This window comes from Peromyscus eremicus, chromosome 15 (genome assembly GCF_949786415.1).
Source record: "Peromyscus eremicus chromosome 15, PerEre_H2_v1, whole genome shotgun sequence".
Classification (NCBI taxonomy): domain Eukaryota; kingdom Metazoa; phylum Chordata; class Mammalia; order Rodentia; family Cricetidae; genus Peromyscus; species Peromyscus eremicus.
This window is the reverse complement of record NC_081431.1, coordinates 56,395,291-56,420,944: the sequence shown is the minus strand read 5'-3', so window position 1 is coordinate 56,420,944 and position 25,654 is coordinate 56,395,291. Positions and strand designations below refer to the sequence as shown.

Below are 25,654 nucleotides of genomic sequence, written 5' to 3'. Positions count from 1 at the left end.
CACAGGGCGGGGCTGCGTGCTGTGGCAGTGAATATTTGGCATATCAACTACGCCATACCAAGTTGCTCGGATTCTGGAGTTATTTTCAGCAGCCGAAGAAGGGAGAAGAGGGTTTTCTGGCCCACTTAAACTTCCCACTTTCTGAGCGCGGCGGCCCCCGCCCTTCCTGGCAGTTCTGCTTTCTCACCAGCCTCCTCCCTGCGGTACCGGCTTCCAAAAGGATTCCCACTCCCCCTCCTCCTCCCTGCGCGCGCTCCCGCCCACCCGCAGCTGCGTCACCGCGAGGGCGTGGCCACCCGGAGCCCCGCCTCCTGCCGCGCGCAGGCGTGGGGCCTTCAGACCCGGGCCGGGTCGGCGGCCGGAAGTTCGGCCCGGCGCCTGGGAAGGAGCGGCCCGAGCGAGAACGGACGCGGCCGGGTCCGCGCGGGTGAGCGTGCGCCGCCCTGGCCTCCGGCAGCCCGGGCCTCCGGCTCCCGCTCCTGTGCTCCGTGACCCCGGCGCGAGGCGGCAGCCGGCGGAAGCGCGCCGCTCGCCGGGGGTCCTCGCACGTGCGCGCGCCTGGGGCGCGGGCCCGCGGGCGGACGGGGAGGGCGGGAACGCGCGGGGTGCGGGCGTGGCCGAGGGCGGGAGGAGTGGGTTGCGGGCTCTCCGCTGCCCTCGGCGGCCCCACCCCTTGCTGATGGCCCTGCCGCAGCCTCTTGTCCAGGCGGTTCCGGTGCCATGTTTTTGGTTTTTGTTTCTTTCTTTCTTTTTTTAAATAGAAAATGGGATCTAGCGATTTCTTAAGTTGATTTTTTTTTTTTAATTTTTTGAGAGAATTGTCAGTATATTTCTTAGTCCCAAAGTAAGGTTAGACATTCTTTTCCCCACTCACTGATTTGTGAAAACATTTTTAATGTTCTTCAGAGCAAGAATACTGGGTTTCTAACACTTAGAAATTGTATTTTAAATAAACATACTCAATCCTTAGGTGGCTGAGAGTCTTCATCTGTGTGTGTGTGTGTGTGTGTAAATATCAGTGTTTTTCTTTGGAATGGGGAGCTCAGGCCCTCACGTGCTAGCAAAGCACTCTTCCACTGAACTACATCTCCATCATATATATATGTAGACATACATGTATTTATTATGCTGATATATGTAATATAAAAATAATACATGTATATATATATATGTGTGTGTGTGTGTGTGTGTGTGTGTGTGTGATTTTAAGGTTGCAGTGACTGACTTTGCCTGGTTGTAAAGGTTAGGAAAGGCAGCAGTACACAGAATGAGCACTCTGTTACGTATAGAAACATAATAGCATTTTTTTTTCCTGTTTGGTCTGCAATTTTGATTTTTAAGATTCTAATTGTGAGGTATCCACTTTTCTTTTGTGAAAATGCAGTTGAAGGATTGGCTGTAGAATTTCGATAATGTCTGATCCTTGAAAGTACAAATGTTGAGTAAACAGTAGGTGGTGTGGTGTGCACAGCAGGGTTATGAGGAACTCTGTGTGTGTGTGTGTGTGTGTGTGTGTGTGTGTGTGTGTGTGGAAAAGGACTGTAACCCCTCCCCCAGAGAAAGTTGCTAAGTGGAAGAAAAGTTTGGCATACGGAGTGACGTGATGTCTTCACTATTGCTTTGAGTAAAACTCTCTGACTGTATGCCATGTGGTACTAATGTGTGAGCTTAATTGAGGGTAAAATATATCTCTTGGTGCAATTTCCTCAACAGAATATTGAAGGATGTTTGTTCCGAGATCATTGAAAATCAAGAGGAGTTCTAATGATGACCTCAAAAGCTGTATAGGTAAGAAGAGTAAGCCAGAAGCAGACCTTCAGCTGGACAGGGACGGAGATATTCCAGCTCATGCTTCAGTTACAAAAGAAGCTGTCTCGGTAGACAGGCCCGGCAGTGCGTCAAGCCCCTTACCCAGTCCTTCTAGCCAGTTGGCCGAGGCTTGTTTGGTAGGGCCTGAACAGGGTGTGAAGGACAGCTTTCCTTCCGAAGAGCCTGTGAAGTCATTTTCCAAAACCCAGCGTTGGGCAGAGCCTGGGGAGCCTGTCTGTGTTGTCTGTGGCCGCTACGGAGAGTATATCTGTGATAAGACCGATGAAGATGTGTGTAGCTTGGAGTGCAAAGCAAAACATCTGCTGCAAGTTAAGGAAGAGGAAGAGTCATTAAAGGCCAGCAGCCCGCAGAGAGCTGCTTCCCAGCCAGAGTCCCCACTGGACGCCTTTTATGTCTACAAAGAGCACCCCTTTATTGTGACCCTGAGGGAGGACCAGATTGAAACCCTTAAGCAGCAGCTAGGAATCTCCGTTCAAGGACAAGAAGTTGCCAGACCCATTATTGACTTTGAGCACTGTGGCTTCCCTGAGACCTTAAACCAGAACTTGAAGAAGTCTGGCTACGAAGTGCCAACTCCCATCCAGATGCAGATGATTCCTGTGGGACTCCTGGGAAGAGACATCCTGGCCAGTGCAGACACCGGCTCAGGAAAAACAGCTGCTTTTCTCCTTCCTGTTATCATCCGAGCTTTATTTGAGGTAATTTATAGATCTGACACGTAGTCTTCTCAGAAACAGATGCAGTATCTACCAAGTTTCATCATAACTAATAAATGTGCAAGCTTCAGCTCAACATTTGGATGTTAAGTCACTGAGGCGCCTGGTGATCTTGCTTCTGTTTTGTATGTGAAACATAATATCAAAGAATATTCTTTTTATTGTATTGAACCAGAGATCTTTTCCTGGAAGGTCTAAAAATTAATTTCCTTACAAAACATTTTTATTTTTAGCAGATTTCCTATAAAAGAACAAAGTTTTGTTCTGGAGGAAAAAATCCTGTTTACCAGATGGATGAGCTGCAGTTTATGTCAGCTAAGCCTCTGGGGTTTGGGAGAAACTGACATTGTATATTAAAGTAATAATGCTGTTGCACCATATCAAAGTATACTCTTTGGTATTTCAAGACAGGGTTTTCTCTTTGTAGCCCTGGCTGTCCTGGAACTCACTCTGTAGGCCAGGCTAGCCTTGAACTCACAGAGATCCGCCTGCCGCTGCCTCCTGCCTGAATGCTGGGATCAAAGGCGTGCACCAACACCGCCCAGCTCAAAGTATGCTCTTAAGTGTGACCCATGGTTCATCTAAATAGCACTGCTGGGCCTAGTGGCCCAAGCCTGTATCCCGGCACCGAGGCAGGAGAACTGGGTTCTAGACAGCCTAGGCTGCATAGTAAGACCATGTCTCAAGCAAAACAAAACAAGAAATACTAGCTTCTTTGTTAGTTTGCAGTGCATAAAGCATTTTCACACACAATTTCACGAACTTGGCATATTTGTTTTCCTAGTACATGCCAAGTGGCATCTGAAATGGTTTGGAACCAGAAGTATTTAAGGTTTGGGAGTTTTTCCAATTTTAGAATATTTGCATAGACTTTACTGGTTGAGCATCCCTAATTCAGAAATCCAAAATACAAAGTGCTCCAGAATCTGAAACTTTTTTTTTAATTATAATTTTATTTAAGTGTACGGGTGCTTTCCTGTACATGTGTCAGTGGACCACATATGTGCCTTGTGTCCTTGGAAGCCAGAAGAGGGTGTTGGAGCTCCCATACGGGAGTTGCAGGAGGTAGTGAGCTGCCATGGGAGTGCTGGGCACCAAACTGGGTCCTCCGCAAGAGAAGCCAGTGCTGTTAACCACTGAGCCATCCCTACAGCCCCCAGGATCTGAGACTTTTGAACACGGTGTTGGTGCTCAGAAGTCTTGGTATTTAAAGTGCATTTTGGTGGGTTGAGGATGCCCAGCCCGTCCTGGTGGGCATGTGGCCCAGGCTCGTGGCAAGAAGAGTGAGAAAGGGTAGGCAGGGAGGAAAGAGAAGAAAGCAATAGAGGATGGTGTGAGGGAAAAGTACCAGATGTCTAAAGTACAGCTCAAACATGGAGTGATTGATAGAGCTAAGGGAGAAGATAGGATGTGGGTGCCTCTCACGCATCCATACATAAACTCAAGTTCTTTGGCCAAAAAAAAAAAAAGAAAGATGTAAATGTGTGAATGTGGAGAATCAAGATACAGTGCCAGGCTTTGGTGAGTCTTCACGATGACCATGGGATTCCTCCTTGAAAGAGGAGACCTTTCTTGCCTTGCCCACTTTTGACCTTTAGTTGTCTGTCTAAGTTGTGTTAAGAAATGGGTTCAATTTCTGATCATTTTTGGAGGAAAACTGTGCATGGGGTGAGCAAAGGGCTCCTATCTAGGGCTGATGGTGTCACTGTAGAGGGCGCGGTTCATGTCAGCAGGAGTTCATTGTTGAGGTTTCTGAGTTGTTTCTCTCCTCTTTGCAGGATAAAACTCCATCGGCACTCATTCTTACCCCAACGAGAGAACTAGCCATCCAGATAGAGAAGCAAGCCAAGGAATTAATGAGTGGTCTGCCGCGCATGAAGACGGTGCTTCTCGTGGGGGGCTTGCCTCTACCCCCACAGCTCCATCGCTTACGACAGCATGTGAAGGTAAGCACCTGCTTGGGAGAAGGCCTTTGAAAGTTTTGTAAGCAATAGAGAGGAGAGAGAGAGAGAGAGAGAGAGAGAGAGAGAGAGGGAGAGGGAGAGGGAGAGGGAGAGGGAGAGGGAGAGGGAGAGGGAGAGGGAGAGGGAGAGGGAGAGGGAGAGGGAGAGGGAGAGGGAGAGGGAGAGGGAGAGGGAGAGGGTGATTCTTCTCAAGGATGTGATTTTAGGTAGTTTTTAGGTTTTTGCCAACTAAGTCTTTTTTTTTTCCAAAGTTAATTTTATAGCCAGGTGTAGTGATTCATGTCTGGAATCCCAGCATTGGAGGCTGAAGCAGGAGGATTGCTGAGAGTTTGTGGTCAGCCTGAGCTACATAGTGAGTTCTAGGCCAGTACACAGCTACAGAGTGAGACTTTGTAAAAAGAAAGAAAGGAAGGAAGGAAGGAAGGAAGGAAGGAAGGAAGGAAGGAAGGAAGGAAAGAAGGAAGGAAGGAAGGAAGAGGAAATAAAAGGTTCCTTTTATGTAGGAAAGGAATGGAATACAACGTCCTGAGTGCTTGTTGTGGACTGAACTCTGTTGGGTGTCCTTATGTACTTCATCACATGTAACCATTGCCTGGAGGGAGGTTTGTACAGCTCATCCTTCATGGTTGAGAAGGCAGGTCTCAGAAAGTGGGACTCATTCAAATATTCATAGCTAATAAATAATAATTGCACAAACTGGAACTTTAATTTATCTGACTCTGCTACCCACTTCACGGTGCTACTGTGTATAGCTGTGTTTTCTGATACATGAAAGTAATATGACCTAGTAGCTTTGGAACTTGATGACAGTGTTGCAGATAACCAACTTCGCTTGGGTGGGCTCCGGTTTTCTTGAGTTAGAATAGTTGGACATCCTTGTCCAGTCAGCTTAAGGGAAGGTTGGCATAGAGGCTGACCAGTAATAGTAGACTGTAGCCTAGGTGCTGCTGTTGGTCCTGGGGCTCCCCTGCTATTCTGGGCCTTACCTTTTTAGTTTCTGGGATGGCAGTGAGGTTCTGAAGTCCCAGGGGAGAAACTGAGATGCCAGAGAACTCTGTGTGGAAAAGGTACTGACCGACAGGTATGAAAATAATGCAATATTTAAAAAACTCTGTATTAATACCTATCTTGCTCATCAGACATCTCATCAGATATGTCTGAGAGATTTAAAACATGTCAAATACACCTGTAAGACATTGCTGATTGGTAATTAGTGGGAAATTGGTTCATTGGTTTTGATTGTAGACCTCCACTATATGAAACAGAGAAAGGTGATATTTTACTAGTGGAAAAATTGTAAGTTCAGCAGTATATGTTTATAAGGTAAACCATTAAAATATTTTATGGACACTGAATTGGGTTAGTAGAACTTGCTAGAGTCTCATATAAGCATTCAACCTATTTTTAGTGCACAGCATTGAAACATCATGATGCATATAGACATGTAGGTGTAAATAGAAAACCTTGAAGTTCAGTCGTCCTCTTTTGGTTTTTCAAGATTAGTTCTTGGATGCTTGCTGGCCTCCAGCTGAAGTTCGTCTACCCCAGCCTTCTGAGTGCTGAGCTTGCTCCATCATGCTGGCTGCATTTCAGTCTTAGAAAAAAATAGAGTTAATACATTGGGGGATACTTTATTACAGCCACGGGAAAGAAACCAAGACAGCGCCTTCCCTGCTGTGTCAGTGTGCTGTGGGTCTTTAGTCTTTACTATGGCTTTCTTTTTCCATGATTTTGACACTTCCAGGATTTACAAGTCACTTCTTTTTGGTGATGCCGTGATTTTTCTTTTTGTACTTTCAGATTTGTGTGTGTGTGTGTGTGTGTGTGTGTGTGTGTGTGTGTGTGTATGCACCATGTGTGTGCCTGGTGTTGAGGAGCTGGAGTTACAGATGGTTGTGAGCCACCAGGTGGGTGCTGGGAACAGCAAGTGCTTCCAGGCACTGAGTCATCCTTTCAGTCTGTTCTTTTTAAATTTTTATATGTATATGGTGTGTATGTGCATGGATGTGCACATGTGTGCACAGATGTGTACTCCTGTGCACTTGTAGAGGCCAGAGGAGGACACTGGGTGTTGTGTTCTATCACACTCTGAGTCGTTCCCTTGAGACGAGCTCCCTTACTGAAGCTGGAGTTCCGTAGTGCTGGGACCCCAGGCACACGTGCAGCCACAGCCAACCTCTGCGGGTGCTGAGGCCTTGAACTCAGGTCCTTGTGCTTGTACAACGAGTGCTCTTGCCTGCTGAGCCAGCCCCTCACCCCCCACCCCCCATCTGTTGCTCTCACACAATGGCAGTCCTCCCACATCTGAAGTGCTGCAGTTATGGTGTTGTCTACCATGGCCAGCTTACAAGCCACTCTAAAGAGAAATACACTTTGTTCTTTTCTTGCATGCTTTGGGGCAGCTTGTACTTTTTTTCTTCCTTGAGGTACTGGGGTGGAACTCCAGGTCTCATGCATCCTAGGTGTCTTAGTCAGGGTTCCTGTTGCTGTGAAGAGACACCATGACCACAACAACTCTTATAAAAGAAAACATTTAATGGGGTGGCCTACAGTTTCAGAGGTTTAGTCCATTATCATCATGATGGGACACGGTGGCATGCAGGCAGACATGGTGCTGAAGAAGTAGCTGAGAGTCCTACATCTTGCAGGAAGTGAACTGAGACACTGAGTGGTATCTTGAGCATATATGAGACCTCAAAGCCCATCTCCATAGTGACACACTGTGTCCTGCAATGAGACCACACCTACTTCAACAAAGCCTTACCTTCTAATAGTGCCACTCCCTTTGGGGGCCATTTCCTTGCAAACCACCACACTAGGGAAACACTCTACCGCTCAGTTATACCACTGCCTTGCAGAATATTAACTTGTCTTTTAACGGTAAAGTTTATTCTTTCTTTTTGTATTAGTAAATATTTTGGGAGAAGTACTTTGAGATACACAGATGTCTTGTGTTCATCAGTATGGCATCAGGATTTCCTGTTTTATTTAAAGATGTAGTTTCATATCGTGATTTGGTTTGACCCTGATTTGAACAGTAGAAGTATCTTGAGCTGGTTTCTGTGGCTTTAGGGCATATCTCCATTTTCTCTGCGTACTTACTATCTACCTAAGGAGGTCCCTGCTTGCCTTATTTTCCCCTGGCCGTGCTGGAACCCTGCCTTTCTCCAAGGAGCCCTTTGTAGACACTCCAGGGACTACCTAGGTGTTCTTTTCTCGTTGTTTTTCAGCTACTCACTTTCCTCCCATTGATCCTTTAGACCCATCTTTATGTTTTATGTACTAGACAGACTTCTCATTTATTGTGTATCATATGTGTCACAATAACATTTTTTATTTGTTTCTTCCTGTAGATGGCATATTTTCTGAGCGCAGAAACAGTGTATGACTTATTCATTGTGTTACTTTACACAGTATCTTGTATATACTTGCTACTCAGTAAAAATAGAATGAAAGGCCAGGTGTGGTAGTGTACACCTGTAACTCAGAAGGTGGAGGCAGGGGGATTGCAAGTTCAGGGCAAGCCTGGGGTACATAGTGAGACCCTATCCCAAAAGAAAGCAACAAAGATTGAGTAAATGAATGAATATTATCTGATTTTAAATTTGCCTTTGCTATTTTATTCAGGTTATCATAGCAACCCCTGGACGACTTTTGGATATAATAAAACAGAGCGCCGTATCCCTCGGTGGCATAAAAATTGTGGTAGTAGACGAAGTAAGTAGTAATGTTTAAAAACTGTTGTCAGGTCGGGGTGATGGCTGGGTGACTAAAGTGTACACCGCATCCGTGTGCGGACCTGAGTTAGGTCCTCAGCACTCATGGCTGGGTGATTAAAGTATATGCTGCATCAGTATGCGGACCTGAGTTAGGTCCTCAGCACTCATGGCTGGGTGATTAAAGTATATGCCACATCCGTGTGCGGACCTGAGTTAGGTCCTCAGCACTCATGGCTGGGTGATTATGCCACATCCATGTGGGACCTGAGTTAGGTCCTCAGCACTCACGTGACGTCTGAGCGTGGAGGTGCATGTCGGAAACAGCAGTGCTGGGAGAGCAGAGACAAGAGGATCCCTGGAGCTCACTGGCCGACCCGCAGAGCCAGTCAGTGGGCTCTAGGTTCAGTTAGAGACTCTGTCTCAAAAAATAAGGTGAGGGTCTGGGAAGATGGCCCAGTGGGTAAGAGCATTTGCTGTTCCAGGCTGATGATATGAGTTCAGATCTCTGGAACCCTTGTAAAAGCCAGGTCCACTAGCAGCAGTAAACAGTAAGAGAGACCTTGCCTCAAACAAGGTGGGAGGTGAGGCCTAGCACCAAGGCTGTTCCCTGTTCTCCACATGTGCGCCTTATCACACAATCATATACATATGTAGAAAAATAAATGGGTGTGTGCATATGTGTATATGCATGTGCGTGTGTGTGCACATGTATAAAATGAGGTAGAAAGTGATTGAGAAAGATAGTTGCTGTTGACCTCTAAGCCTTCACATGCATGTATGGACATGTATTGGTGAAATTATTAAGGCCACTCCACGTAGTTAAAAGGGAGGTTTATTAGTGGCGTAACTTACAAATGAAGGGATAGATAGGTCGCAAGGTCTGGGGAAGGTGTGTCGCAGTCCAGCAGTGTTCTCTGGAGAACTCTGCTCGGTCAACCTCCACCGTCCAGGGTCCAGGAACAGAGAGAGAGCGGTGCATCTGGAACTCGGGTCTTCAGGGTCCTCTCTTGGCCCCACCTTGTAGGCGTGACAGTTACCGAAGCCTCAGTGGGGGTTGGAACTTCCAGATCAAAGCTGGAATGGCTACCCACTACAGACATGCTTGTGTGTGTGGTCACCTGTAAGCATACATAGACTACACATACACATAAAAAACAATCACTTGATTTTATATAATTTATTTAAATGTTTATTGTAGCTATGCAGTGTCATTGTATATTCAGAGCATTGTGTGAATGAAAAATTTAGGTACTTGTAAAAATTTAGTCTACTGGGTCTTACACTGACTCTTATGTACACTGCAGCTAAACAAAGGCAAAGCTCTTGTTTCCCAGTGCAGAACACTCAGACTCAGTGGGTACTGTAATCTCCATGATAAGGTTTCGGGCTTTTTGTGTTTTATTTTGCTGTACTGGGAATTGGCCCTGGAACCTTCTGCATGCTAAGCAACTACTCAACCACTGAGCTACTGCTCCAGTCTCACAATGATAGATTTTTAAAAACATTTTATGCTTCTCAACATTTAAAAAAATCAGGGGCAATAATTATTTACAAGAACTGTAGAAGTAGCTGATAATGGTTATTTGATGGTATTTGAATAATGTTTCTTTTTCTGTATGGGCATTGGTCTAGTGATTGGGACATTTTTGTTATTGTTAACATACCAGGCATTTTATACTTCTGAAGTATAAGATGAAGTGAGTGCATTATATTATATTATATATATGAACATATATGTATTTATGTGTATTGTGTATATGTACTCATGCACGTGCCGTGATGTCGGTGTGAAGGTTAGAGGACAACTTCTGGAAGTTGGTTCCCTCCTCCACATGTGGGTTCCAGGGATCAAACTCAGCTTTAGAGGGTTGACAGCAAGTACCTTTACCAGGGCACCATCTTGTCAGCCCTATATATTTTATTTAATTTGTATTTGTTATTAATATTGTGTATGCCCATGTGCATGAATATGTGCATAGGAGCATGCATGCCATGCCATCTGTGTGGAAGTCATGGGACAACTTTTGGAAGTTGGTTCCTTCTTCCATCATGGGTTCTGGGGATTGAACGAGGTCATCAGGCTTGTGCTGCAAGTGCCTTTACCTACTGAGCCATTCTGCCATATCTATATTATTATTATTATTATTATTATTATTATCATTATTATTACATTGATTAGATCTTATAACATCATGCAGACAAGTGTGAGAACTGGACATATGCCATCCCTGCACCCAGGGAACCTGTGTTTTTCATGTTCTCCATCAGCGGTGACAGCAGAGGTTGGGTGTAATTCCAGGCTCTGACCAGTGATCACATCCTGGTCACCCTTGCTCCGGTAAACTGCAGGGGAATACCCTCAGGTATGTAAAGAAGATGTAGCCAAGGGCTGGAGAGATGGCTCAGAGGTTAAGTGCACTGACTGATCTTCCAGAGGTCCTGAGTTCAATTCCCAGCATCCACATGGTGGCTCACAACCATCTGTAATGAGATCTGGTGCCCTCTTCTGGCCTGCAGACATACATGCAGGCAGAACACTGTATACATAATAAATAAATAAATCTTAAAAAAAAAAAAAAAAAAAGAAGAGGTAGCCAAAACCCTCGAAAACTTGTTTTTCCCAGTTCCTGTGAGAACTTGGGCAAGCTGTGTAATCCTGTAAAGCAGAGTGTGGATGAGGAATGCCGGAAAAGTTCTCGTAGACCTAGATGTCCAAAAGGAAGGAAAACAATACAGTTGAACCCTTTGAAAGGTCTGCTAAGTCAGTGTCGTCCGGGATGGCCTTTGGGTGGACTAGGTTGTGCTCATTCTCTTATCTTTTCACAGCATTTAAATTTTTTGCGGTAAATAAGGACTTCTAGGGCCTGTAAGAAATCACAGCACATCATCGTGCAACAGAGGTATCCGTTTAGCAATCATGTGTGGAGTGTCTGTTATGTGAAGCTCCTGCCTACGTGCCCAGCATTTAAGGGTGTGGTTTCTTTGTAGCTCAGAAGGGAAAGGAGCAGGCAAACAACCTTACAGATTGTTTCAGCAGAAGTTAGTACAGAAGTGCTGTCTAGTACAGACTAACCAACCCTGGATGTGTGGGTGGGACTGCAGAAACATTTTCATTATGATTCAGACTTACATGATACTGAAATTTTGAGAAAAAAAAAAAGACATACACTTGAAATAAAGGCCAAAGCATCCTCTCTGTTGAGATATAGAAATACTCAAATAGGGGGTTGGCAGGAAGGTTCAGCAGGTGAAGGTGCTTGCTGCCAAGCCGGGCGATCTGAGCTCAGTCTCCAGAACTTACATGATGGAAGGAGAGAACTCCAGCAAGTTGTTCTGTAACCTACAGACATAACGTACACGCACAAATAAATAAATAAATAGCATTTTCACTTTAAAAATATACTTAGATAACAGTATAGGCCAATGATTGGCAAATACTTTCTTTAGAACAGTAGATAGAGAGATGCTTCAGTGGTTAAGAGCACTGACTATTCTCCTAGAGGACACAAGTTCAATTCCCAGCACCCACATGGCTGCTCACAACACCCTGTAACTCCAGTTCCAAGGGATCTGATGACCTCTTCTGGCCTCCGTGGGCACCTCATATAGTATACAGACATACATGCAGGCAAAAAACTCATACACATAAAATAAAATAAAAAATTGTAAGTTTAAATAAAAGAACAGATGGTCACTATTGTAGGCTTTGGAGGCCAGTGTGTTCTTTTGAAACTAACCTGTACAACCATAGCAATATTGAAAATAACCAGCATGGTATGGTGGCACACACCTATAATCCACTTGCTGTAGTGCCAGAGGCAGGAGGATCATAAATTCAAGGCCAGTCTAGGCTACATAGCTAGACTGTGCTTCAGGAAAACCAAAACAGTAAAACAGAAATAAACAAAAACCCAGACGTGGGGCTGACAGATAGTCAGTGCGGACAGAGTTTGTTACTAGAACCCACATAAATGAAAGTGAGTGTGGTGGCACACTAATGCCACCCTAGAACTGGGGAAGTGGAGACAGGCAGAACCAGAGGCCAGCCATTCTACCCTGCTTGGGAAGCTACAGGCCACTGGAGACCCTGTCTCCAAAAACAAGGTGAACCTGAAGAATGGCATCCAAGGTTGACCTCTGGCCTTCACACAGGCGTGAATGTCTGTACATATACATGTATACCTACATGAACACCACACACACACACACACACACACACACACACACACACACACACACACAAACACACAAAGAAAAAGAAAGAAAGAAAAATAATTAAAAAAAACACACAGGCATGGGGGCACATGCCTATTAACCCAGCACTCAATCAGAGAAGTAGAGGCAGGAGGATCTCAAGTTCAAGACCAGCCTGAGTTAAATAAAGATACTCTAATTCAAAACACCAAGGATTGGGGGAAGGATGTGGCCTAGTGAGTAAGAGGACCTGCTGCTCTTTTTTTTTTTTTTTTTTTTTTTGGTTTTGGTTTTTCGAGACAGGGTTTCTCTGTGTAGCTTTGTGCCTCTCCTGAAACTCACTTGGTAGCCCAGGCTGGCCTCGAACTCACAGAGATCCACCTGGCTCTGCCTCCCGAGTGCTGGGATTAAAGGCATGCGCCACCACCGCCTGGCTGGACCTGCTGCTCTTATAGAGGACCCAGATTTGATGCCCAGCACCCAGACACACAGTGTCCTTCTGGTGTCTGTGGGCACCGGGCACAAGCAGGTACACATTCATACAGCAGGCAAACACGATACACATAAATTAAAAACAAATCTTTTAAAAAAAGGATTGTGAGTATAATTGAATTGTAAAGTACTTGCCTAGCATTTGTAAGGTGTTGGATTCAATCTGTTGCATCATTAAAAAATGTATTAGAAGAAGAGGAAAATGATTGGATGTGATGGGGTTCCACAAAACAGGGAAAGATTGGAATTTGTCTTGAGAGCCATAGTTTCTCAACTAGTTAGGGAAACGGCTATAAAATAAAATAAAATACTGTATTGTGTAAGTAATATGCTAATTGTCCAGGACAATTAAGGTCAGGAGTAGAATTAAGAGAGTAAGATGCTTTGGCACTAGTGAAAAAATAGTAATGGGATTTGAACTGCTCCTCAGAAGATGGGAAAAATTAAAAAACCAGAGAGCAGGTCAGATATTCCAATGAAGATAAGCAGAGTCAGAAAGCCCAAGTGTCTTGTGGAGGGGAAGAAGGAGACCTCCTGGCAGCTCGAAGAATCCTTCCTGAGAAATAATAGGAAGTCGAGTTGGGTAGCTAGGGTGGAGTCAAATTATAGAGGGCCCTGAAAGGGAGGCAGAAGCTTCTGGATTTGATGTGGGAGACAATGAGGCCTTCTAAATTACGAGTTGGGCGTAGCTTGGTAGAAGTGGTGGTTTCGGGAGGCCTTTCCCCTGCTCAGTCCAAGAGAATTTAAAGAAGACGGGCCCAGAGACCAAGCAGCCCGCGAGCAGCCAAGGAGTGCAGCGGTCAAGGGCAGGGTGGAGGCACTGGGCCCGAAGGGTTAAAGCCGAGTCACGTAAAGTAACCATCTGTGAGCCTTCTGATGACTGCGTATGGGGAAGGAAGGCAGCTGGAGAGGTGACTCCATAAATTACAGTAGGGCTTTTAATTTTAGAAAGGGGGAGCTAGTAAGTGCTGGGTCCTGGGAGTGCTGTCTGAGTTCGGCCTTCCTCTGACCAGTAGAGAAAGGGAAGTGGTTTTCTCGATGCAGGAAATGTGCATTGGAGTCTGTGTGCTGTCTGGTGTCTCCAAGAGAAGGCTGGGGGGAAGTGAGAGAGAGCACTGAGGCCTGATGTTGGAGTTGGCCACTGACTCAGTGGAGTAGTCCGAGAGAGGAGCTGAGGATGAGGATCTGAGTGATGGATCTCAAGAGGGGGGGCCAGGACGCAGGGCATTCCTTCAGTTGAAACCCCTGCTCAGTCACCATCTGTGTCTCTTGTCAGAATCCTCCCCCAACCCCATCCTGCTCCTTCCTCACTGCTTCAGAATGAGGGACTCTGACACTGTCCCCTGTCCCTCAGGATGAGGGTTGAGGCCTTCTTCCTTCACTCTGTTGGACTATGCACAAACTGTACTGTTTGTTTCTATTAGAAGGCATTGCAGTTAACAAGCATGGGTCTGCCCAACTTGGCCTAGTGATAAAAGTCACCCGGGGTCCAGATAGAATGTCCTGGCCTGAGACCCCCGCACTTAGAAGGCAATCTGAGGGCACTAGAGGGATGGCTCAGTAGTTAAGAGCACTTGCTACTCTTACAGAGGACCTGGGCTCAGTTCCTAGCACTCACCTGGTGGCTCACAACCATCCCCAATCCCAGTTCCAGGGAATCCAACACCCTTTTCTGACCTCCGCAAATACCAGGCACACACGTGGAACACGGACATGCATGCTGGTAAAATACTCAAATACATAGAATAAATAAGTCCAAAGCCAGCCTGGGCTACCAAATAAAAGGAAACAACAGACAGACAAACAAAAACATAGAACTGCCTGACGTGCCCAGTGAATGCAGTCTAGGCTGGCTTTCTCACGGAGATAGTCTGATTCAGCAGCCCAGGGATCTTGAAAAACTCACCCCAGGTAATTCCTGGATTTATAAACTTTGGGACACTGATATGTAGCCTGTTACAAAATTAGATCTTATTTAGTACTTAGAATTAAGGATATCCCTATATTTATGAAAGATATTCTTTTTGTGGCTTTTGACATGCCAGATACTGTTGGTTTAGTGGGTGTAGTGAGAAGGGATGCTGATGAGCGCTGCCCCGTGGAGCTGTGGCAAGTGTACCTGTCTGTGGCAATATGGCAGGAACGAGCCATGGGTTTCCTTAGATTGGTAACCAGAGGCTCTCTGGAAGGTGATGTGTATGCTGAGATTTGAGTGAAGATACTTCTGGAGGAAAGATGGAGACAGAAGGCAACCAACATTCGGACCATAGTCAACATTTAAACCATAGCTGTCCCAACATTGATTTTCTTAATTTAAAATAATTTTATTATATAGCACATACCCATGGCTAGAAGGAAATAAAACTTTGAAAAACAAAAAGTGAATCCTGACAGCCATGGTGGCTAATGCCTATAAACTCAGCACTTGGAGAGCTATCACCGGAAGATCATGAGTTCAAGGCCAGCCCAGCCCACATACCGAGACTGTCTCCGAAATCCAGGGCCAACAGACGTGGGTCAATAGTGGGACAGGAGCATGCACACAGACCTGGGTTAAATTCTCAGCACTGAAAACAAAGTATGTGAGCACCACCACCACCCCCCTTACACACAGCAGCTCTCTAGGCTTCTCCGTGGTAGCAACTTGGTTTTTCAGGGTCTCACTCTGTGGTTCAGTCTGGCCTTGTAGTTCTCTTGCCTTAGCCTCCTTAGTGCAAACCACTGCCCGGGCTTAATTAATGTCTTGATTATGTGTATTTATATTGTTTTGTAATATAAATAGTACTGTGTTATACAGTGTTCTGGTTGTTTTTCATAATGGCACAGTGTTTTATGTTGCCATAATTTAACAAGTACCTTACTGATAGATATATAGCATGTCTCTTTTGTGGCTATTAATAATAACCAGTATCATTAAGTTATATAGTTTATAATTTTGCGTAAACATTTCCCTGATGGTTTTTTAGCACTGTAATGTATTTTTCTGTGTTTTCTATTTTTTTTTTCTGTTCTTAATTATTCAGTTGAGTGGTTCTGGGTTGTAGTGTTGAGTAAGCCTGACCTTAGAATGCCTTTGTTGTAGGCTGACACCATGTTAAAGATGGGCTTTCAACAGCAAGTGCTTGACGTTTTGGAAAACATTCCTGGTGATTGTCAGACCATCTTGGTTTCTGCCACGATTCCAGGCAGCATAGAACAGCTTGCAGACCAGCTTCTGCACAACCCTGTGAGGATTGTCACTGGGGACAAGAACCTGCCCTGCCCCAGCGTACGGCAGATCGTCCTATGGGTAGAAGACCCAGGCAAAAAGAAGAAGCTGTTTGAAATCCTAAATGTGAGTGAGTGTCCAAGCAGTCAGCCATGTTTATGGCCGGTGTTTGCCTTTCCTCAGCTCCAGAGAGAGTGATATTTAAGGGTAGCTTTGGAGGAATGTGGGTGCAGATATTTAATAGTAAATCCCTTACATCAGAATTCTGTAAGGACCAAATTGAATTTTGCTTCTAATGTTTGAGACAGGCTTTTGCTATGTATTCCTGGCTTGCCTGATACCATATAGCCCAGGCTCACGACACTCCTGCCTCTGTCTCCTCAGTATTGGGATTAAAGGCGTTTGCTACCATGCCCAACTCAAAGCTTTGTTTCTGAGAATCTGTAGTCTAGATGCCTAGTTGGGGTTTGTTGGGGGTCTCGCTTTGTTTTGTTTCTCAGGTCTCACTTTGTAGGCCATGCTGGCTTGAACTCATCCTCCTCCTTCAGTCATGGAGTGCTAAACTAAGTCTGTAGTATTGATGCTATCCCTCCGACTCAGTCTGTTTTTCTTTTCCTTGTTGTGCAAAGGTACTTAAATATGAAGATTGTTCGTGCCTATAATCCTAGGATCTGGAAGGCTGAGGCAGAAGAATAGTCTTGTATCTGAAACTAGCTAAGGCTACAAATTGAGCTCCAGTGAGCCTAGACTACAGAATATGATCCTGTCTCAAGCACACACACACACACACACACACACACACACACTTCCTTAATATTTTAACTTTCAAAAATTATATAAAATGTCAAAGTGTTTCTTGTCTATTCTGTCCTTGAGAATCTTTGAACTAATTTAAGCAAACTTGTAGCTGATATATGAAAAAATTACAAGTATGGTATTAAGTTAAAGACAACTTGCATTGACTAGTGAGCAGGGTTTAGAACTATGTAATGGTCCTTAAATCTTTAAAATATATTTGTAATATTGATGATAAAAAAGTGAGTCTAGCAGTTTGTGCATCCTTAAATGAGAACATTAGTTTTAGAAGAATATGCCTTTATTTTATATTGTAAAAGAATTATAATTTCCTTTTAGCAATATTTGTAAACCTTTTGATAGTTAGCTCATGCTAATGATCTCAGAGACATTTTCCACATAAATTACGCTCTATGGATAATTTAATTTCTTGTTTTGTTTCTTCAGGATAAGAAGCTCTTCAAGCCTCCAGTATTAGTGTTTGTGGACTGCAGACTGGGCGCAGATCTGTTGAGTGAAGCGGTTCAGAAAGTCACAGGTTTAAATAGCACGTCCATCCACTCGGAGAAGTCCCAAGTGGAAAGGAGAGACATACTGAAGGTTGGAGCCTAGCGTTCTGTGCTCTCTGTCTTCCAGATCTGTTCTGCTGCATTTTCAAGAGACAACCTCTTACCAGTTGCTTACAAGTCAGACCTTTTCAGTGACAGGGAACACAGGCAAGCAGTGACTGTGAAGTTTGTAATTCCCCTTGTGTAAGCCTCTGTGTATGGGGAGCAGTAAGTCTGTTCTCTAGAGGGTGTGTGCTAAATGGATAGCTAATTCACAGTCCACCATTTCAGAAATCAGGTCAGTTTGGTCTGGGGCAGAGCAGAAGTTCACCTTAGGAAGAGATTCACTTGAGTAAGTTAATAAAATAAATTCCACAGAGGTTAGGGAGAGTTTAAGGTACAATCAGTTTTCAAGTGTAAGACTTCTTTTTATTGAAAAGCTCTGACAACAAAATACTGAAGTGAGCATTTAAAAAAAAAGTCAGAATTATACGAAGCCATATAAAACAAGTTCTAGATAATGATTTATTTTTTACTGTTTCTTGTTTTTTAGACAGGGTTTCAGTATGTACCCCTAGCTGGCCTAGAACTCCATCTAGACCATGCTGGCCTCTGTCTCCCGAGTGCTGGAATTATAGGTATGCTTTACCACTCCTGGCCTGAATAATGAACCTTATGCTTTATTGAAAAGGGATTACTGGAAGGAGACTATGAGGTGGTGGTGAGCACAGGGGTCCTGGGCCGAGGCCTGGACTTGGTCAACGTCAAGCTGGTTGTGAATTTTGATATGCCTTCCAGCATGGATGAGTATGTTCATCAGGTAAGGGGCTTTCCTGTCCTGCCAGCCTGTGCATGATTGTGATTGGATAAGGCATTGTCAGGGAGAGGAAACATTTTTTAGAAAGCAGGACATAAAACTTTACATATTTTTAGTCTTCAAAATCTATACATGCTTAAGATTGGAGAGTTGACTCAGTGGTTAAGAACATTGTCTACTCCTCTAGAAGACCCTGGTTCAGTTCCCAGAACCTACATGGTGGCTCCCAACCATCTATAACTATAGTCCCAGGGGAGCTGACACCCTCTTCTGACCTCCTTAGGACCAGGCATGCATGTAGTGTACATACATACATGCAGACAAAACATTTATTCATACACATAAAGTAATAATTAAAATTTTTTGAAATTGGGGGCTGGAGAGATGGCTCAGAGGTTAAGAGCACTGACTGCTCTTCCAGAGGTACTGAGTTCAATTCCCAGCACCCACATGGTGGCTCACAACCATCTGTAATGAGATCTGGTGCCCTCTTCTGGCCTGCAGAAATACATGCAGACCGAACACTGTATACATAATAAAAAAATTAATTAAAAAAAATGTATGAGTGTATGTGAGTATGTGTGTACGTGTGAGCACTTAGAAACAAAATTTTGGTTCTAAAAACTTTATACCTAAACTAGGTTAAAAACTAGAAGTGAGGCCGGGCGGTGGTGGTGCACACCTTTAATCCCAGCACTCAGGAGGCAGAGGCAGGTGGATCTCTGTGAGTTCGAGGCCAGCGTGGTCTACAGAGTGAGTTCCAGGAAAGGCACAAAGCTACACAGAGAAACCCTGTCTCGAGGAAAAAAAACAAAAAAAACAAAACAAAACTAGAAGTGAGAAACCTAAAGTTTTGGGTCTTTTTTTAATGTTAGGGGGTAGGAGAGATGACTCAGTGCCTAAGAGTACTTGTTGCTCTTGCAGGGGACCGGGTTCAGTCCCCAGCAGTTCCGGGGTCTAGGCACCCTCCTCTGGCTCTGCTAGCACTAGGCCTTGGCATGGTGCACAGACACAAGAGGCAAAACATGCCTCTGCGTAAGTTAAATCTTGTAAAAACATCGTAGGCATTAAATTATTGCTTCGTTTTTGCTGCTTTCTGTTTTTCTCTTCAGTGAGTCCACTGGTGGCTTTTATATTTAGAAAAGAAATCTGTTTAAAAGATTGCTCTAAGTTGCCATGCTGGCCAGTGTAAAAGTGATCCTTTAAACGCTTGTTTTAGGAATCCTGTCTTCTCTTCATATCCTTGCTTGGCCTAGTCTTTCACTGGTAAAGTTCCATGTGTTTCCTTTGCTTCCGAAAGTAACAATGGGCGCTCTTTCTGGCAGAAACAGAGCCTCCGCTTAGTGCTGTTATCTCGCCGAGGGCTCTGTCTTCCTTGGGCGGCATCGCTTACACCCCTCCCGCACAGCCTTCCTCTGCTCCTGGACTCACCTCCCAATGCCGCATTGACTTTTCAGTGTCCACACTGCATTGCAGTTTTGGGCTTTACTGATCCTTAATCGGGAATCGAATACCCTCCAGGAGACCGTGTTAGAACAAGTGCAATGTTTCCTTTCAAATAGTTCATAATTTTAGATGGAAACTTTTCTAAGATGTTACAATACTGAGGTGCTTCTTTGCCCCTTAGAATCTGCTGATTATAGTCATTTATCCTTTTGTGACATCCCAAGGCTGACTCTGGCTTTCAGTATTGCCCCACTACAATATAGTCTTGGCCTCTGGGCTTGTGTGTGTGTTAGGTTTCTTAACTCTGTTCAGATGAGTCTAGAGCGAGCTGCTTTTCCAGTTCTGTCTGTGTCTTAGATTATTTCAGATCTTGAAGTACATATTCACAGGACCAAGTATTACAACTAACAAAAGGCAGAAAACGAGAAGTAAGCCTTCCTTTTTTGTTCAGAAGCAGGGACTCTCTACATAGCCCTGCCTGTTACAGACCACACAGAGATCCGCCTGCCTCTGCCTCCTGAGTGCTGGGATTAAAAGTGTGCACCATTACATCTGCCAATAAGCCTTCTTTACCATTCCTTTCTGTCTTTGAGTTTTGACAGATAATAGTTAAAAAATAATAAACATACATACATGCATATAGGTGCACATATTTATCATGTACATGTCGATGGGACCATATCATACCTATTGTTCTATCCCTTGCCTTATTAAATATATCTCAGGTGTCTTTTCTCATCAGCATACATAATAGGTACCACTTAGATGTTACTAGGTAGGGCGCACTTACTCTGTGGCCAGGCTCTTTAAATGTTTTCGCTGACTTACTGGCTTGTCCTGTTTTAACTGCTACAAGATGTTATACTTTATGAGTGTACTATGAGTTAACAAACCCTTTATTGATGGTTATGTTTCCAGTGTTTTACTATTCGAGAATGCTGCAGTAACAGTCACGTACTTATCTTTTTATGAGTGTTACTACACAGTAAGTTCCTCTGACCATGGGCATAATAGTCAAACCAGTAGTCACAGCTACGGGAGAGGCTGAGTCAGAAAGATTGTTTGAACCCAGACATTTGTGGATAGACTGAGCGGCGTATCAAGACCCTATCTTTAAAAAAAAAAAAAAAAATGAGTAGAACTGCTAAGCCAAAGATAAGTATAATAGAAATTCCCATGTGGCTGGTTTTTATTTTTAATGGTAGAAAGTTTCTGGGAAAAAGTAATTTGATATTAGATAGCATCAACTACCTTAGAGTTTAGAAAATATTGGAGGTTGTTTTTGTTTTATGCTGGGTTTTAAACCCAGGGCTACGTGCATGCTGGGCAAACACTCAACCACTAAGCCACATCTCCAGCCCTACCTCCCCCCCCCTTTTTTTTTTTAATTTTGAGATTGTGTCTTTCCAAGTTGATCAGGCTAACCTCAAACTTCTGGGTCTCCTGCCTCAGCCTCCCAAACAGCTGGGGTTACAGGTGTGCACCCCCAGTCCCTGCTACACTCTGTATCTCATTGTAAATTATCCTTAGGTACAGTTCAGATACCATACAACTCACTCATTTAAAGTGAGTCCAGACAATCACATGTATAGATATAGATTCATACAGTTGTGCAGACACAGCTACAGTCAGTTCTAGAAAATGTTTACCACCCTGAAAAAGATGCCCCATATCGTCGGCGGTCATCCCGCATTCCAGAGCAAACACAGACACCCCTCATCCCTGAGCAACCGCTTGTGCTCTGCTTTCTGCCTCTGTAGCTTTGACTCTTGTGGTCATTTCATATGAAAGGAATCACGCCATGTGTGGTCTTCTATAACTTTTTCTTCTTGCTTAGCATGTTTTCAACATTTAACCATTTTAAAGCATGTATATTTAAAATTTGTTTTATTTTTATTGCCAAAAATATTCCATTTATGGTATAGCACCTTTGTGGCCCCATTCACTAATACTGCTTTTATTTTTTGGCCACTATTACTATCAGCGGCCCTGCTGTGAATAGTCATGTACAGGTTCCTCTGTCCACACGTTTTTACGTCAGTTGGCTAGTACCTAGGACAGAATTGTCCAATTATATGGTGACTTTGTTTTGAACATTTTTCGAGATCTGCCAGACTGTTTTCCAAAGTAGCTTTTACATATTCTTCAGCAACATGTGAGTTCTAGTTTCTCTACATCTGCCAACTCTTGTTATTCCTTGATTGATTGATTGATTTTGAAGTCAAGGTTCCATGAATTCTCATATTCCATTCTGACCTTAAATCTCAATGTAGCTGAGGATAACCTTGAACTTCTGATCCTTTTGCTGGAATTACAGGCACACACTACTGCACCTCCTTTATGCCTGCTGGGGATCTAACCCAGGCCTCCTCCTTGCCAGGCAAACACTCTATCAACTAAGCTGCATTCTAACCCATCTTCTTGATTATAGCCACCCTTAGTAAGCATGAAATGGTATTTTGTTACGGCTTTGGTTTGCATTTCCTCAATGGTGAATGGAGCTGCAGGAACATCCTTTCAATACTTCCTGGCTGTTTGTATATCTTCTTTGGTAAGGGTCACATCCTTTGTCCAGTTTTTAAGTTAGGTTTCTTTATTATTAAGCCTTAAATATTTTTCTGCATATTCTAGAAGACTTTCATCAAATATGTGATTTGTGAATAGTTTCTCTTCTTTTGTAGGTTGTAGCTATTTTTACATCAATTTGTATTTTATTTGAACAATCCAGCAATATAATTAAGCAAATCAGATAAAGCTAAAAGCTGACACCAAACCACCACAGTATTGCTTCCTCACTTTGCCCGTCTCCTCCCTTAGAGGCCTTCAGCCCTTTGAACTTTGGGGGAGGGTTTTTGTTTTTTTTTTTAACAACCAATATCTTGCATAGTGGTAGGAACCATCAGTTCACTTCAGTATTTTGTTTTTTAATTTTTTTTATGACAGGGTCTCTCTAGCCCTGGCTGTCCTGGAACTCCTATGTAGATCAGGCTAGCCTTAAATTCACAGAGATCCGCCTGCCTCTGCTCCTGGTGCTGGGATTAAAAGTGTGCTCCACCACACCTGGCTCACTTAAATATTTCTAAGTATGGACTTTAGACTTTACATTTCAATTGATGAACAGAAGTTGACTGTGACTCTGTTTCCCTTCTTTTGAAAACTTTCTCAGAATATTTTCATTTTGTATTTAGAAACAAGTAGATTTTGTGCTAGCTATAGATTTTAATGTTTGAATCACAAATTTGTGTCCATTCTGTCAAACTCAGAACTCTGTAAAAATGAAATAGCTTAAATCTAACATTTCAAGGCACAAAAGTTCAAACAAACAGTCCTCTTGTACTGTTCATTATAATTAAGATAGCAAGAAAATACCTATGTTGACATCAGCCCTCTAAATTGATTTCATAAATATGTCAAGACACACAGTCCGGAGAACACCTTTAGGATTGTAGCTCAGGGTAGTGCTCAGTGCTTGGTACACCTGAGGCCTTGGGTTCAGTACCCAGCATGCACACACACACACACACACACACACACACACACACACACACACAGGAAAGTCCCCTGTCTGAAGGAGTGTTAAGCTGTATAAATACCTGTAATGATAGTCTTCATTTCTCTTGAATCGAGTGAGACTTGAAAATGTCTTTGCATTTTGTTTCAGGTTGGCAGAGTCGGGAGACTCGGTCAAAACGGAACAGCAATTACTTTCATCAATAACAACTCTAAAAGGCTCTTCTGGGATATTGCCAAAAGAGTGAAGCCCACAGGCTCCATTCTCCCCCCACAACTCCTGAATTCCCCATACCTTCATGAGCAGAAGAGAAAGGAGCAGCAGAAAGACAAACAGACACAGAGCAACCTGGTCACGGGGGCCAACCTCATGGACATTATTAGGAAACACGAAAAGAGCAATTCACAAAAATGATCTGGTGTGCCGCTTCCAGTGGTTTTTATTTATGTATTATCTGTAAAATTTCTAATAACTACTGTATGATTGAGTAAATAAAAATGTACAAGGAGCTGGGCAGTGCTGGCGCATGCCTTTAATCCTAACACTCAGGAGTCGGAGGTAGACAGATCTCCGTGAGTTCAAGGCCAGCTTGATCTACAAAATGAGTTCCAGGACAGCCAGGGTTGTTACATAAAGAAACCCTGTCTTGGGAAAAACTAAAACTTAAGAAAAAAAAAAAAGTTAAAAAAAATGTACAAGAAACAAAGGAATCTTTTAAGATCTTTTTAAATTTAATAAAATTTATACATAAATATTGTATTTATTTCAGTTCACAATCTTTGTATATTAAAAACAAAATCAGAAGTTGAGTTGCTAAAGAGCACAGTTTTTCTCCTCTGGCCAGCATTTTCTGTTGTTTAAATGGGTGGTTCCCAGAGCTATTGCTGTCAGGGCCAGGACTGTCCCCAGCCTGGGCTCCTGCCCTACCCTAGCAGCACCAGAAACACATTGACAGCTTGAGTTGTTGGATGGTTAGGAAGAAAGTGAGCGATTGCATCTGTGAAAGATGCTCACAGTGCTTTGAAAAGAAGAACCAAGTGTCTAGTTTTGTTCCCAGTTGTTTTCCCTGTGGCTTCTTTAGCAGCTTTTCAGATTTCCTCCCAAACAGTTCTACCAACTGGAGAGACCAAGCATTCAAACAGAAAGGAAGCTACACGCTGACTTTCTTTTCATTAAAAACCAGTAGCATTGGGTGGGGAAATTTAGGAGTAGTCATACAGATGTTGACACATGGCTTCTGAGCTAAAGCATCTTCTCTGAGATGTCACAAGCGAGTGCCTGGTCCAGTGGGCATCCCTTGGACTTTGTGTCTGTATGCATATATATCTATATGCACATAATTTCAAGGGAGCCAGGGAAGCCAGCCGGTGAGAGTTCTAAGTGCTACAGCAAGGATGCACTGCAAGGCTGAACTAAAGGCCAGCTTGGTCTACAAAATGAGTTCCAGGACAGCCAGGGTTGTTACATAAAGAAACCCTGTCTTGGGAAAAACTAAACTTAAGAAAAAAATTTTTTTTTTTTGTCACAGAATGTGGGCTAGGTGCTGATGGGACAGCAAGACAGTTGTGCTGTTTGTTTGAAACTAGATTCAAAGTTGTTTATAAGTGAAAATGGGGTAGCCAAAAAAGTTAGATGGCTTTCGGAATCTTCCGGGAGAGTCAAGTGTAGTGGCTCATGTCTGTAATCCCAGGATTTAACCGCCTGAGGCAGGAGGATCACTGCCAGTTTGAGGCCAGCTTGGCCTACAAAATAAGACCCCTTCTCAAAAACCAAACCAAACAACAGCAAATGATGAAAATATATTTTTGAGCAAACAAATAAACAAAAATACCGCAAAGCAGTAGTGTGGCCTCACTGGTAATTGAAATGCAGTTGGCTGCATACTTCACTGTGTGGGGCTTGCAGGGGGTAGGTAAGTGTACAGTCGGTGTGTGGGTGTGTGTGTGTGTGTGTGTGTGTGTGTGTGTGTGTGTGTGTGAAGAGCACTCGGCCCTTGACAGAGCACAGTCAGCTGCTTGAGTCCCCTAGAGAGGAGCCCACTGTTAGTGTACTACTCCTTCACGTCCTTCTCACGTGAGACCTTCAAGCTCTTCAGTCTTGGCTTCTGCTGCCCATTTTTCCACATCTCCTACTCTGTTTTTACTCCATTGTCTTGAGGGGTGGCGGTGCTGTGGTTCTTCCTCATATAAACCAGAACATTAAACTTTACAGATAAAACTGGTCAGAGCGTTGCTATTAAAGATATATTTTTAGTTAAATCTGTTCTGTGACAGTTTCTCTCTCTCTCTCTCTCTCTCTCTCTCTCTCTCTCTCTCTCTCTCTCTCTCACACACACACACACACACACACACACACACACACACACCACTTTCTGGTTACTCTCACTCTCACCCCCTCCTCCCTACAAGTCTCCT

The 25,654-nt window shown here is 43.7% G+C and overlaps 1 protein-coding gene across 1 annotated transcript; it reads left to right on the top strand.

Moving 5' to 3' along the window:
- The first annotated feature begins 300 nt into the window (after positions 1 to 300).
- On the top strand, positions 301 to 24,049 carry Ddx59 (DEAD-box helicase 59). The gene is made up of 8 exons (XM_059280793.1): positions 301 to 427; positions 1,714 to 2,528; positions 4,325 to 4,492; positions 8,138 to 8,227; positions 15,998 to 16,249; positions 17,366 to 17,518; positions 18,158 to 18,286; positions 23,391 to 24,049. The coding sequence occupies exons 2-8, from the start codon at positions 1,725 to 1,727 to the stop codon at positions 23,652 to 23,654; spliced, it is 1,860 nt and encodes a 619-aa protein (XP_059136776.1). The 5' UTR covers positions 301 to 427; positions 1,714 to 1,724; the 3' UTR covers positions 23,655 to 24,049.
- Positions 24,050 to 25,654: the final 1,605 nt, after the last annotated feature.